Here is a 12,829-nt window from a genome sequence, read left to right on the forward strand (position 1 = left end):
CAGGGGTGGGCTTGAATTTCTATAGATAACGCCTCGGTTGGCCAAGGATTTTGGGAGATTGATCAGATTCACACAAGAAGCCAAGATAGAAAAGTGCAGCTTTTATGTGTTTCACAGGGCTGGGGGCGCAGCAGGGAGTGGGGAGAGCTTCATGTTGTGCCATAGGAAGTCCAAGAAGGTGGCTGCTTGCAGGGTCCTGCTGAGCCTCTGAAAGTGCCGCTCTAGAGGACGACAAAGGAGGTTCGGGCTGGGTGGGGGCTGAATGTGAACCCGCCAGGAGCATCCCTGGACCCAGGGCCATGTCACGTACCAGTGTAGGGCAGCAAGGCCTCCAGTGCACCCCGCACACCGTCATAGGCCAGCAGCTCCTCAGGAGCCTCATGGCGCAGCAGCACACCAAGCACAGCCTGGGCTTCGTGGCAATGTCTGGAATTCGTGTTCCACGTGATACAGAAGCGCAGCAGGGCCTCTGTAGGTAACGGGATGATCGTTAACCCCGTTCTGATCTCCCTCCCCACCAGGCCAGCCCCTCCCCAGCCTGGTCCCTTCCGGCCTGCCCACCTTTCTGGTCTCTTCGAAGTCGGAGTACAGTGGCTTCCAGTTTCTCACAGGCCTCAGGATCCCTCCGGATGGCTGTGAGAGGAAAGTCTGAGCTAGAAGAAAGGGCTCATCCATCCCTGGAGCCTCCCCCACCCCAGCCTCCCCGAGGTGGGCACCAACCCTGGATAACAGTCAGCACAGTATGAGGACGGTCCAGAGAGATGGCAAGGCCTAGGGCCCGGAGATAACGCTTCTCATGGAGCAGGTTGTCCAGTTCTTGCTGCCTGGTGGGGCAGAGGAAAGAACTCGGCCACTCAGAGACTCTGGCTGGACCTGACCTCCCATAAATATGAACTCTACCTCAACCCACTTCCTAGAGTGCACAGCAGGGAACACAGGGGCTGCTGCTGCTGCTCAGGGGACACGGCAGGGTCTACCGAGCCCAGCCCAGACTTACTTGATCACCTGCTCTTCCCGTTTGGCCTGCTCTTCTGCCTGCTCAGCTTCTGTCACGTCCTGGGATAAAATCAGGGTCAGACAAGCCCAAGTGCTGTCTGTCCTTTCCCCTGCCTCATCCCATCCCGTAGGTTCACACCTTCCAGAGAATGATTCGGGAGTCACTGCCGCCGGTGATGGCGTGATCATCCAGCCGGCTGCAGTGCAGCCCCCAGACCTTGTCCTCGTGAGCATCCAGGGTCCGCACACACTCATTGCTCTTAATGGTCCACAGCTTCAGGAGCCCATCAGAACCACTGCGGTTGAGAATGGAAGGACTCAGTGTAGGGGCATGTCCCTCACCACGCACCCCCCAGCCCACTCCTAGCCCCTTCACCTAGACAGCAGCTGTGCGCCACGGCTCACAAAGGCCACCTTCAGTACAGAAGCATCGTGCCCCTCAAATGTCTGCGGGGGAGAAATAAAGGACCCAAGTCTTACCGGTATGAGAAGGTATATTACTACAGAGGGATAGGACTAGGGAAATACTTACCTTGAGACAACTGAAGTCCTGCAGGGCCCAGAGCTTGATGGTGCCATCAGCAGAAGCTGTGGCCAGCACCTGGTCTGTGGGTGAGAACTGGACATTCCAGAGGCCACGCCGGTGGCCTGAAAACACACCTAACAGTTGGCACTGAGGCAAGGCCCAGAGCTTAGCTGTGCGATCCTGTGAGCCTGTTGCTAACAGCTTGTCATTGGGGGAGACAGCCAAACTGTTGATGTCCTAATGATGAAAGCAGGTAGGAAAACTTAGACACCCATCTCCCCAAAGGCTCACCCACACCCCATCCCAGAGGCTATATGTGGTGGCTACTTTGTCATGGCAACGCTGAGTGCTCTGGGCTTGTAGAGGTATGAGGTCACCATCTGAAGCTGTGTTCTTGGAGGGCAGAGCCTCAGGGAGGGGCCAGAGCTTCACAGTGCAGTCCTGACTGCCCGTTACCAGGAAAGATTCTTTTAGCCTGTATCCAACAAAGAAGGGGACACGCTCAGGCCAAAGGACACTGGCTGCAGTGCACCATGCTCTGCCCTCTGCACCATGGTCAGGACCAGAAGGATCATCTCAGCGTGTAGACTGGTTAACATCACCCACTCTGCCTGTGCCACCCACCCTCAGTACCCAGCAACAAGTGCCAATCACAAGCCAGGCTCTTAATGGTCACCTTCTCCGGCGGGACCTCGTTTAGAGTCATTTCCCCATTTCAAGTCCTCCCCATTTTGTCCACCTTCCAAGGGCACTTCTAAGAAAGCTGCCAGGGTACCGAGTCTCCCTGGGCCTCTTCTCTGCTGCACATCTTTGTTAAAGCCTCCTAGCAGAGAGGCCAAATGAGCATTCTCATTCTCCACCCTGTGCTGGAACCCAATGACTGTGGCCTCTCCCTCCTTTGACACCCTGGCCCAGTCTTGATCCACTACCTGGAACAGCAAATGGTGCCCACGCTGTGTGTGTGGCCAGAGCCCTGAGCGACACAGGCCACCTGGCCGGCCTTGTTCATCCTCCAAATGCGTATACTCTGATCCTGCAGAAAGGAGGAGTTGGAGAGAGATGCTGAGTCATGGTTTTCTTGCCTTGGTTTTCACTTGGGAGGCCTGCCCCTCGCCATCCCACTTCTCGGTTTTTCAAAACAAGATTCCCCACATAGCCCCGGCCCACCTCAAATTCACAAAGATCTGCCTGCCTCTGCCCTCCCAAGTGCTGGGATCATATCCCTTCTGGCGGTCTCACCTTGGCACAGCTGGCAAAGAGCCACCCCTTCCGGAACACATCCAGGGCCAGGACAATGTCTGGGAGAGAAGGGAAGAGCAGTCAGAGAGCAAATCTGTCAAGGAGGCAGGGAGGAGAAACTATCAAATCCAGGCTGAGGACCTGCCTGTGTGACCGTGGAGGATCTGACAGGCCAAAGTCTGCAGCTCAAACACCTTCAGGCAAGGGCTGTTAGAAGCCACGATGATGTGGGAATCATTAGGTCCCAGGAACCGAACATCCAACACCTCCTCGCTGTAGCCAGCAAACTGGGAGACAGGAAGGTCATGAGTGAGGGCCTGTACGAAAAGAAGCCCAATGCCCAAGCCCCGCACCAGGTAGGAACAAATGCTCACCTGTTTCTGCAACTGTAAGGAACGTGCCTCATAGAGTAGCAGGTTGTGATCGGCAGTGACAGTGAGGAGCAGGCCAGCAGCACGAGCCAAGGTACAATGGGTCAGCTCCTGCCGTAGGCCTGACATTTGTGGCTGGGTGTAAACACACTGCCCAGAAGCTGCCTCCCACACACGAAGGATGCCTGAGGGAGAACAAGGGCTGTTGAAGGAGGAGGTTCACAGCTTCCCCCAGCCCCTTGTTCCAATGTGGTCAGTCCCCCACACCTTGGTCACCAGCTGTTAAGAAGTGTAGGCCTGAGTTCTTCACACCCAGTGCAAGTGCCGGCTCTTCAGGCAATAGCACAGAGGCTTCCACGCTCTGTGGATGAGCAAGATCAGGGCCTATAACAGCCACGCCTCCCATCCCTGCCCCATTCACCGACCCTGGCCTACAGGCACCCATACCTCAAACACTGGCACCGTCCTTGAGGTCTCGTAGCTCCGAAGGTCCCAAACTATGCAGATCTTGTCACGGCCAGAGCTGAGGAGAAACAGGTCCCTCTGTTCTAGTCTCATCTTGGCCTCCCCTTCCTACCCACCAGTAGCCAGCCACTGACCTGAGCATAGTGTGACCATCCTCACTAAAGGACAGAGAAGTGACAGCACTATAGTGTGCAGTCAGGACAGCCAGGCACGAGCGGTCCTGCAGCGACCACACGCGGATAGAGGTGTCCACAGCTGAGGAGAAGAGCAGCAAGCGAGTGGGGTCTGGATGGAAGGCCACCAAACTGGAAGCAGGGACCGAGAGATGAGCTGGACTTCCAAGGGTGGTGCCTCTACCCATCCTTCCCCCACCACCCTAACTCACTGCACGACCCCAGGAGAGCCTCGGAAGTGGTGTGTCCCATAGTGTTGTACGATGTCCCAGACACGTACGGCCCCATCACAGCCGCCTGTAGGGATGCGTTTGAGGTTAGGGGTGTACGGAATCCATGCCCTAGTGTTCGATCAGCACAGCCACCTAGCTGGGGTCCTACCTGTGGCTAACAGTGTCGAGGTGGCATCAAAAGCCATGGAGGCCACAGGAGCTGTATGGATCGCCTTCCACAGACGAGCGACAGTGCCTTCTCGCCAGGCCCACTGAGCTAGCAGCAGTGCCCGGCTAGCTGTTACTAGAACCTGGGGGAGGGTGTGGGATAGTAAAGATGGGGAATAGCGCAAGCTTGCTGTCTCAGTGTGGAAGGGAGGTATCAGAGCTTACCCACCGCCCCTACCCATCATACTTCATCATCAGGACTGAGGTCAAAGGCAGTAATGTCCTCTTGGTCTTCCTAAGGAAAGAATGGAATAGAGAACACCATAAGGATGTGCTGTTCCCCCATCCCCCTCCAGCTTCTCGCATCTGCCCCAGTCTGTCCTCACCTGTTCCAGGCTCCGAATCAAATCTCCTGAGGCCACATCCAGGATGTTGACTTTGGTACCACAGACACAAAAGAGGTGACGGCCAGTCTGGTCCAGCTAGGGACAAAAGGCTTTCAGCCAAGCAACTACTCCGTCCTCCCTATCCCTCTATCCCAACTGTCCCGGGGATAGTTACCTGTGCTTTCCCACCCTTGTAGAAAGGTTCGATCTTTCGCTCAACAGCATAGCTGGGAAAAGAAAAGGATGCTGAGTGGTGGCCAGTTGGGCTGGGCTGGTCTTCCCAAATTCAAATGCCCTGCCCCCCCCAACTCCTAAATCCAATCCCATCAAAATAAAACCAGTGTCCGTGATTCTGCAACCAGTTAATCTATCAACAGAGATGCTGTCAGCACTGAGGCTTCTCTCTGGGAGAGCTTGCCATAATCCAATCCATTCAGTGACAGCTGGAAATTACTTATCTGAAAACTACACAATGTGGATAAAGGCAGAGTCTCTCTCTATCCTAGCACTAAAGAGCAGCTGTTGACTGGGGAATTGACTGAGCAAAGTACTCAGAGTCCCAGGTATGACTAAGAACGCCCCTTCTAAACTCCTGGCTCCCTTTTCCGGTTCCTCCCCATTTCCCATCGCGGTCGGTGCCTCCTCAAAAAACTTACTTTGCTTTGAAGCGGCACAATCCCGCCGCAGTCTCGGCCATGTCCCAGGGCAGCGTTTCCCTCCAAGCTCAGCAGCCTTTCTCCCTCGTGAAACAGCCAGGGTGCTACTCTGTACTCCAAGACACGCTGTGATGATGTCGCGAGTCGCAACTACTTTGACGTCATCAGCATGCGCGCCGGGAGACCTCTTTACTGTGGGAACCGGTTTCTGCCACTAGGAGTGGTTGCGGAAGGCGTTCCCAGTATGGAAGCTGGCAGTGGCTACCTTGTTGAACGTCTTACATTTGTATTGTTTATTTGTTTACTGTTTTCATTATGTCTGTTTTCTCCTTTCTTTCTTTCTTCTTTCTTTCTTTCTTTCTTTCTTTCTTTCTTTCTTTCTTTCTTTCTTTCTTTCTTTCTTTCTTTCTTTCTTTCTTTCTTTCTTTCTTTCTTTCTTTCTTTCTTTCCCTCTTTCTTTTTTTTTTTTTCGGAGCTGGGGACCGAACCCAGGGCCTTGCGCTTGCAAGCGCTCTACCGCTGAGCTAAATCCCCAACCCCTCCCTCCCTCCCTCCCTCCCCCCCCCTCTCTCTCTCCTCTCTCTCTCTCTCTCTCTCTCTCTCTCTCTCTCTCTCTCCCCTTTCTTTATTTTTGGGGCTTTGCGAGACAAGATGCCTTTTAGAAGAACAGATTGGGGGGGTTGGGGATTTAGCTCAGTGGTAGAGCGTTTGCCTAGGAAGCGCAAGGCCCTGGGTTCGGTCCCCACCTCCCGGGAAAAAAAAAAAAAAAAAAAGAACAGATTGGTGTCACTGCAGTGAAAGCTTCCCTTCCTCCTTTCACGTGCCTCTTTGACCTTGCCCAGACCTTTTGCCTCTCTGCCCCTCTCTCTCCCTCTTTCTTTCTCACTCCCCCTCCCATCTCCCTCTGCCTCCCTCTCTTCCTCCTCCAATCCCTTCCTCCTCTTCCTCTTCCTCCTCCGCCTTTCTTTCTTTTCTTTTTGTTTTCTTTTCTTTTTTTCGGAGCTGGGGACCGAACCCAGGGCCTTGCGCTTGCTAGGCAAGCACTCTACCACTGAGCTAAATCCCCAACCCCCTTTCTTCTTTTTTTATACAAAACACAGATTCTCTGTGTAGTCCTGGCTGCCCTGGAACTCGTTCTGTAGACGAGGCTGGCCTCAAACTCAGATCCGCTTACTTCTACTTCAGGACTGGTGGAATTAAAGGTGTGCCCATCTGGCTTGTTTTCTTTTATTTAAAACTTAATTTGCAGAGGCTGAAGAGATGGCTCTGCGGTTAAAAACACTTACTGTGGGGTTGGGGATTTGGCTCAGTGGTAGAGCGCTTGCCTAGCAAGCGCAAGGCCCTGGGTTCGGTCCCCAGCTCCGAAAAAAAAAACACTAACTGCTCTTCCAAAGGTCCTGAGTTCAATTCCCAGCAACTACATGGTGGCTGGCAACCATCTGTAATGGGGTTTGATGCCCTCTTCTGGCAGGCAGGGGTGCATGCAGATAGAGCACTTATATACATAAAATAAATAATACATCTGTTTTTACTTGCGGACTGGAAAGATGGCTCAGCAGTTAAGAACACTAACTGCTCTTCCAGAGATTCTGAGTTCAATTCCCAGCAACCACATGGTGGCTCACAACCATCTGTAATGGGAATCCAATGCCTTCTTCTGGTGTGTCTGAAGACATCAACAGTGTATTCATATACATAAAATAAATAAATAAATCTTTAAAAAAAAAAAAAAGGCTTTGTGTTCCAGAGGTTCTGAGTTCAATTTTCAGCAACCGCATAGTGGCTCACCTTCATCTTTAATGGGATCTGGTGCCCTCTTCTGGCCTGCAGGCATATATGCAGGCAGAACACTGGATAACGGAATAAATCTTTAAAAGAAAATTACTTAACACTGGGTAAGCAGGGGCAGGTGGATCTCTGAGTTCAAGGCCAGCGTGAGTTTCAACACAGCCAAGGCCACACAGAAAAATACCTGTCTCAGAAAAAAAATGAGTAAGGAAGAGCCTGGTTACGTATTCAGCTCTTTTAGTCTGGTCTGGAACTGTGTGATAGTCTAGGCTGGCTCCGGGTTCAAGCTCTTTGTTTCAGCCTCTCAGATACCCTCAAGTTATCATTAGTGTATATGTGTGTGCCACACATCTGCCTGCTCTACATAGCATGTGTATAGAAGACATGGGAGTGGGGCTGGAGAGATGGCTCCGTGGTTAAGAGCACTGACTGCTCTTCCAGAGGTCCTGAGTTCCATTCCCAGCAACCACATGGTGGCTCACAACCATCTGTAAAAAGATCTGATGCCCTCTTCTGGTGTATCTGAAGACAGCTACAATAATATTTTATATATATATATATGTATATATATATAAATATAATAAATGAATAAATCTTAAAAAAAAGGCAGCATTTACTCAGTGAGACATCTCTCTGGACAAGTTTGTGTGTGTGTGTGTGTGTGTGTGTGTGTGTGTGTGTTTCTGAAAACAAGCAACATGTAGCCCTGGTTGGCTTGAAACCATCTAGCTCTGGCTTTAATACTCACAGAGATCCCCCTGCCTCTGAATCATGAGTGCTGGAATTAAAGGCATGTGCCACCACCACCCTGCTTCCAGGCCTTTGATTTTTTTTTTTTTTTTTGGTTCTTTTTTTCGGAGCTGGGGACCGAACCCAGGGCCTTGCGCTTCCTAGGTAAGCGCTCTACCACTGAGCTAAATCCCCAGCCCCTGATCTTTTTTTTTTTTTAAAGATTTATTTTTGTATATATGTGAGTATACTGTAGCTAGTCTTCAGACACACCTGAAGAGGGCATCAGATCTCATTTCAGATGGTTGTAAGCCACGGGATTTGAACTCAGGATCTCTGGAACATCATTTAGTGCTCTTAACCACTGGACCATCTCTTCAGCCCTTTAAGGTGAATTTTTTTTTAAAAAGATTTATTCATTTATTATATATAAGTACACTGTTGCTGTCTTCAGATACACCAGAAGAGGGCATCGGATCTCTTTACAGATGGTTGTGAGCCACCATGTGGTTGCTGGGAATTGAACTCATGACCTCTGGAAGAGCAGTCGGGTGCTCTTGACCGATGAGCCATCTCTCCAGCCCTAAGGTGAATTTTTAAAGTGCTTTTGGCCTGGACATGGTTGGAAATGTCTTTAATCCTAGTATTCAGGAGGCAGAGCCAAACAGATCTCTGAATTCAAGACTGACTTGGTCTATTTAATGCATATCAAGTCAACCAAGGCTCTGTAGTGAAAACCCGTCCCAAATAAACAATTTTCTTTTATTAAATGCTTTTGGAAATGGTTACATTTGCCCCTTAGCAGGTATAGCCAATATGTAACAGTCCTAGAAGATGTCACCATCTAGGGGGTTTGGATCAGACTCATTTTTTTTTTCCAGCCAATAAAAGAACTAAAGGGCAGGGACAAGAAACTCAAGTGTAACAGGTGGCAGCAGAGAGAGAGCTCTCATAGAAGGCAAACAGGACCAGACAGAATATGCAGCTGAAGAAAGGTTTTTTTTTTTTTTTTTCTTTTTTTTTCAGAGCTAGGGACGGAACCCAGGGCCTTGCACTTGCTAGGCAAGGGCTCTACCATTGAGCTAAATCCCCAACCCCTGAAGAAAGGTTCTTATTAAGGGTGAGAAATCATACACACTGCAGGCATAAAGGCCCTCCACGATGCAGAAGTGGCACGCAGAAAGACAAGGCCCAGCTTCTCCTTGAGAGCCAGGAGTTTTGAAACTTTTCGAAAGGTCTTCCGCCCCCTAATTTAGAGCTGGTTACTTTGAGGAAAAACAGAATGGCTGATTGGCCCACCACTGTTGTGTAAACACAACACTTGCTGAGCCAGTCCTTTATCAGGGGCCCAACTGGCAGGAGAAACAGTCCACAAGGCCGAACCTGGAGGTAGTGGCACAGTTAGAAATGAAATTTTACAAAGTGAAGCTGATCTGGGCAGTGGTGGTGCTCGCCTTTGACCCCAACACTCTGGAGGCAGAGGCAGGCAGATCTCTGAGTTCAAGGCCAGCCTGATCTACGGAGTGAGGTCCAGGGCAGCCAGGGATACACAGAGAGATGCTGTCTGGGGAAAAAAAAACCCAAAAGGTTCACAAGGCCTTTATTTTAAACTGCCAGGCGTTTGTCTCAGGTCAGGAGGGTGAGGAAGAAGCCAGACATCTTGGAAGTTCACTGTCCTTGTCATGGCTATTCTTGATTGTCAACTTGACTACTTCTGGAATTAACTAAAACAAACAAACAAACCCCAAAGTGGCCAGGCACACCTATTCAGGACTTTTTCTTAAGATCATTTGAAGTGGGAATGCCCACTTTTTTTTTTCTTTTCTTTTTTTTTCAGAGCTGGGGACCGAACCCAGGGTCTTGTGCTTGTTAGGCAAGCGCTCTACTACTGAGCTAAATCCCCAACCCTGGAAATGCCCACTTTTAATTTGGATCTTTTGAGTTTTTTTTTTTTTTGGTTCTTTTTTTCGGAGCTGGGGATTGAACCCAGGGCCTTGCGCTTCCTAGGCAAGCGCTCTACCACTGAGCTAAATCCCCAACCCCTTGAGTTTTTTTTTAAAGATTGATTTATTTATTCATTTATTATATATAAGTACACTGTAGCTGTCTTCAGACACACCAGAAGAGGGCACCAGGACCTCTGGAAGAGCAGTCGGTGCTCTTAACCACTGAGCCATCCTTTTGAGTTTGTTTTTTTTTTTTTTTTTTTTTTTTTTATTAACTTGAGTATTTCTTATATACATTTCGAGTGTTATTCCCTTTCCCGGTTTCCGGGCAAATATCCACCTCCCCCTCCCCTTTCCTATCGGTGTTCCCCTCCCCATCCTCCCCCCATTGCCGCCCTCCCCACAACAATCTAGTTCACTGGGGGTTCAGTCTTAGCAGGACCCAGGGCTTCCCCTTCCACTGGTGCTCTTACTAGGATATTCATTGCTACCTATGAGGTCAGAGTCCAGGGTCAGTCCATGTATAGTCTTTAGGTAGTGACTTAGTCCCTGGAAGCTCTGGTTGCTTGGCATTGTTGTGAGATTTTTTTTTTTTTTTTTTTTTTTTTTTTTGGTTTTTTTTCGGAGCTGGGGACCGAACCCAGGGCCTTGCGCTTCCTAGGTAAGCGCTCTACCACTGGGCTAAATCCCCAGCCCCGAGATTTTTTTTTTTTAATCCAAATATTTTGAGGTGGGAAGATCCACCTTTAATCTGGGTCACCATGTGCTGACAGCCTAATATTAAAGGACGTGAACGAAGCTTGCTCATTGGCCTACGTTTTCAGGATTTTGATATATACTGAAAACCAGCTGACGCACCCAGCCTCCTGTACTACTGAGTTCTTGGGCCTCCCAGTAATAGTCAGCCATTGTTGTACCAGCTTGAATACAGTCTGTGTGCTGTTCTAATAAATAAATTATGCATATATTCTAAGAAAACCCTGACTAATACAATCCTCACTACCTAGTCATGCCCCTCCTTCTTTCTGCACACCAGGGAATCTTTTCTAACTCCTAGTCACTCACAGAAATGAAGATATTCTAAAAAGATACTTGTAGTGGCTGAGAGATGGCTTAGCGGTTTAGTGTGTCTTTCTTGAAGAGGACCTGGGTTCAATTCCCAGTATTCACACGGCGACCTGCAACCATCCATAACCCCATTTCCAGGGTAGCCAGTGCTCTCTTTTGACTTCTTACAGCAGGAGTAATGCATGTGGTTCACATCTAAACATGTAAGGTAAAACATTCGTACACATGAACTAAATCTAAATGATACATGTGGCCAGGCATGGTGGTACATGCCTCTAATCTCAGCCTCTAATCTCTTAGAAGAGGGAGGATGGTTGGGTGAGTTCAAGACCAGCCTGGTTCACATAGTGAGTTCTAGGATAGCCAGGTCTGCATAGAAACCCTGCCTCCAAAGGAGGGGCTTGTCTTCTGGAAAGGGATTTTATAATTCTAAAACCCTGTCAGGTAAAAAATAATAAAAAAATAAAAAAATAAAAAAAATAAAAAAAAATAAAAAAATAAAAAAAAATTTAAAAAAATAAAAAAAATAAAAAAAAAATAAAAAAAAATATAAAAAAAAAATAAAAAAAAAATAAAAAAAACCCTGTCAGGGGCTGGAGAGATGGCTCAGTGGTTAAGAGCACTGACTGCTCTCCCAGAGGTCCTGAGTTCAATTCCCAGCAACCACATGGTGGTCACAACCATCAGTAATGGGATCTGATGCCCTCTTCTGGTGTGTCTGAAGACAATGACAATGTATTCACATACAATCAATCAATCAAAAAATCTTTAAATAAAAAACTTGTTAGACCACTTTATAGGAGGATACTAAAGCCCACATAACGAGGGGTCAATAATTGGAGGGACCACACCTTTTTTTTTTTTTTTTTTTTTTTTTGTGGTTCTTTTTTTCGGAGCTGGGGACCGAACCCAGGGCCTTGCGCTTCCTAGGCAAGCGCTCTACCACTGAGCTAAATCCCCAGCCCCGGGACCACACTTTTTAAAGGATACCTTTTACTTTTATGTGTATAGTGTTATGTCTTATCTGCATCTATGTCTGTGTACCACATGTATGCAGTGCCCACAGAAGCCAGAAGAAAGCAGAGTTCCCTGGGAATAGAATTACACGTCATTAACAGCCATGTCGGTCCTGGGAATCAAATCCAGGTCCTCTAGATCAGCCAGAGCTCTGTTTTGTTTTGTTGGTTGTTTTTCAAAACAGGTTTCTCGGTGTAACAGCCGTCTTGGAACTTGCTTTGTAGACTAGGCTGGCCTTGAACCCCACAGAGATCCACCTACCTTTGCCTTCCAAGTGTCAGCCACTGCTCTTTAATGCTGAGTCATCCAGTCCATAAATAATGCTGAGTCATCCAGTCCATAAATAATGCTGAGTCATCCAGTCCATAAATAATGCTGAGTCATCCAGTCCATAAATAATGCTGAGTCATCCAGTCCATAAAACCTTGACTGATACTGAATAGATTTGCATATCCTTGCCCCTCTATTTACATTTTGGTCTGGCTCCAGGACCCTTCGGACCACCTTGGGGATCTACTGGACTTTTTGTTTCTATTCCCCATGTGGCCACACTGAGGAATTGCTTGCTTTGGGGATGTTTGCTGTTGATTTCTCCCGAATGGTTGCTGCAAGCTCTTTGCCAATCTTCACTAATTGAACTAATTGGATTCTCCCACACATACTAAAAGGAATGCCAATAACACCTGAAGTGCCTACATTTTATACTGGGAATGGCCGGTTATAAGTCAGAAAAAAAAAAGCAAGGTAACTCAAAGCCCATATACTTCAGTTCAAGTCAGAGTTATATGCAATTCTTATGGTTCTATTAGATTTTCCCGAACCTCTTATTTGATGACCCTCAATATATAGAAAGGGTAGTTTTGCATAGAGAAACTGCTGAGTTTATTCCTGATAATTCACAATTTGCACCATTATTTATACAGCTGTAACATACAGTTTGAAACAGAAATTATCCATTATATATCACCCATATTCAGTCTAATGCAGGCTTGCCAGGGCCATTAGCACAGGAAGTGAAGTAACTAACCAATTATTAATAGGAAATATGTTAGAAGTCTCAAAATTTCATTAAGAACGCCACGTTAAAAG

General features: G+C 48.3%; 1 protein-coding gene across 1 annotated transcript; it reads right to left on the reverse strand.

The window, feature by feature from the left end:
• Positions 1–86: 86 nt before the first annotated feature.
• On the reverse strand, positions 87–5,306 carry Tbl3 (transducin (beta)-like 3). Its single transcript, NM_001008277.1, is given in 22 exon segments — positions 87–221; positions 311–469; positions 562–633; positions 721–824; positions 998–1,056; positions 1,136–1,292; positions 1,373–1,443; positions 1,529–1,759; positions 1,850–1,997; positions 2,452–2,555; positions 2,762–2,820; positions 2,907–3,048; positions 3,136–3,317; positions 3,400–3,493; positions 3,580–3,655; positions 3,732–3,902; positions 3,983–4,067; positions 4,152–4,293; positions 4,398–4,445; positions 4,537–4,632; positions 4,712–4,763; positions 5,193–5,306. Coding segments are annotated over 22 exon segments (2,403 nt in total). The 5' UTR covers positions 5,234–5,306; the 3' UTR covers positions 87–111.
• Between the last annotated feature and the right edge of the window lie 7,523 nt (positions 5,307–12,829).

The sequence above is a fragment of the Rattus norvegicus genome, chromosome 10 (assembly GCF_021556685.1).
Source record: "Rattus norvegicus strain SHRSP/BbbUtx chromosome 10, alternate assembly SHRSP_T2T, whole genome shotgun sequence".
In the NCBI taxonomy this organism is placed as follows: domain Eukaryota; kingdom Metazoa; phylum Chordata; class Mammalia; order Rodentia; family Muridae; genus Rattus; species Rattus norvegicus.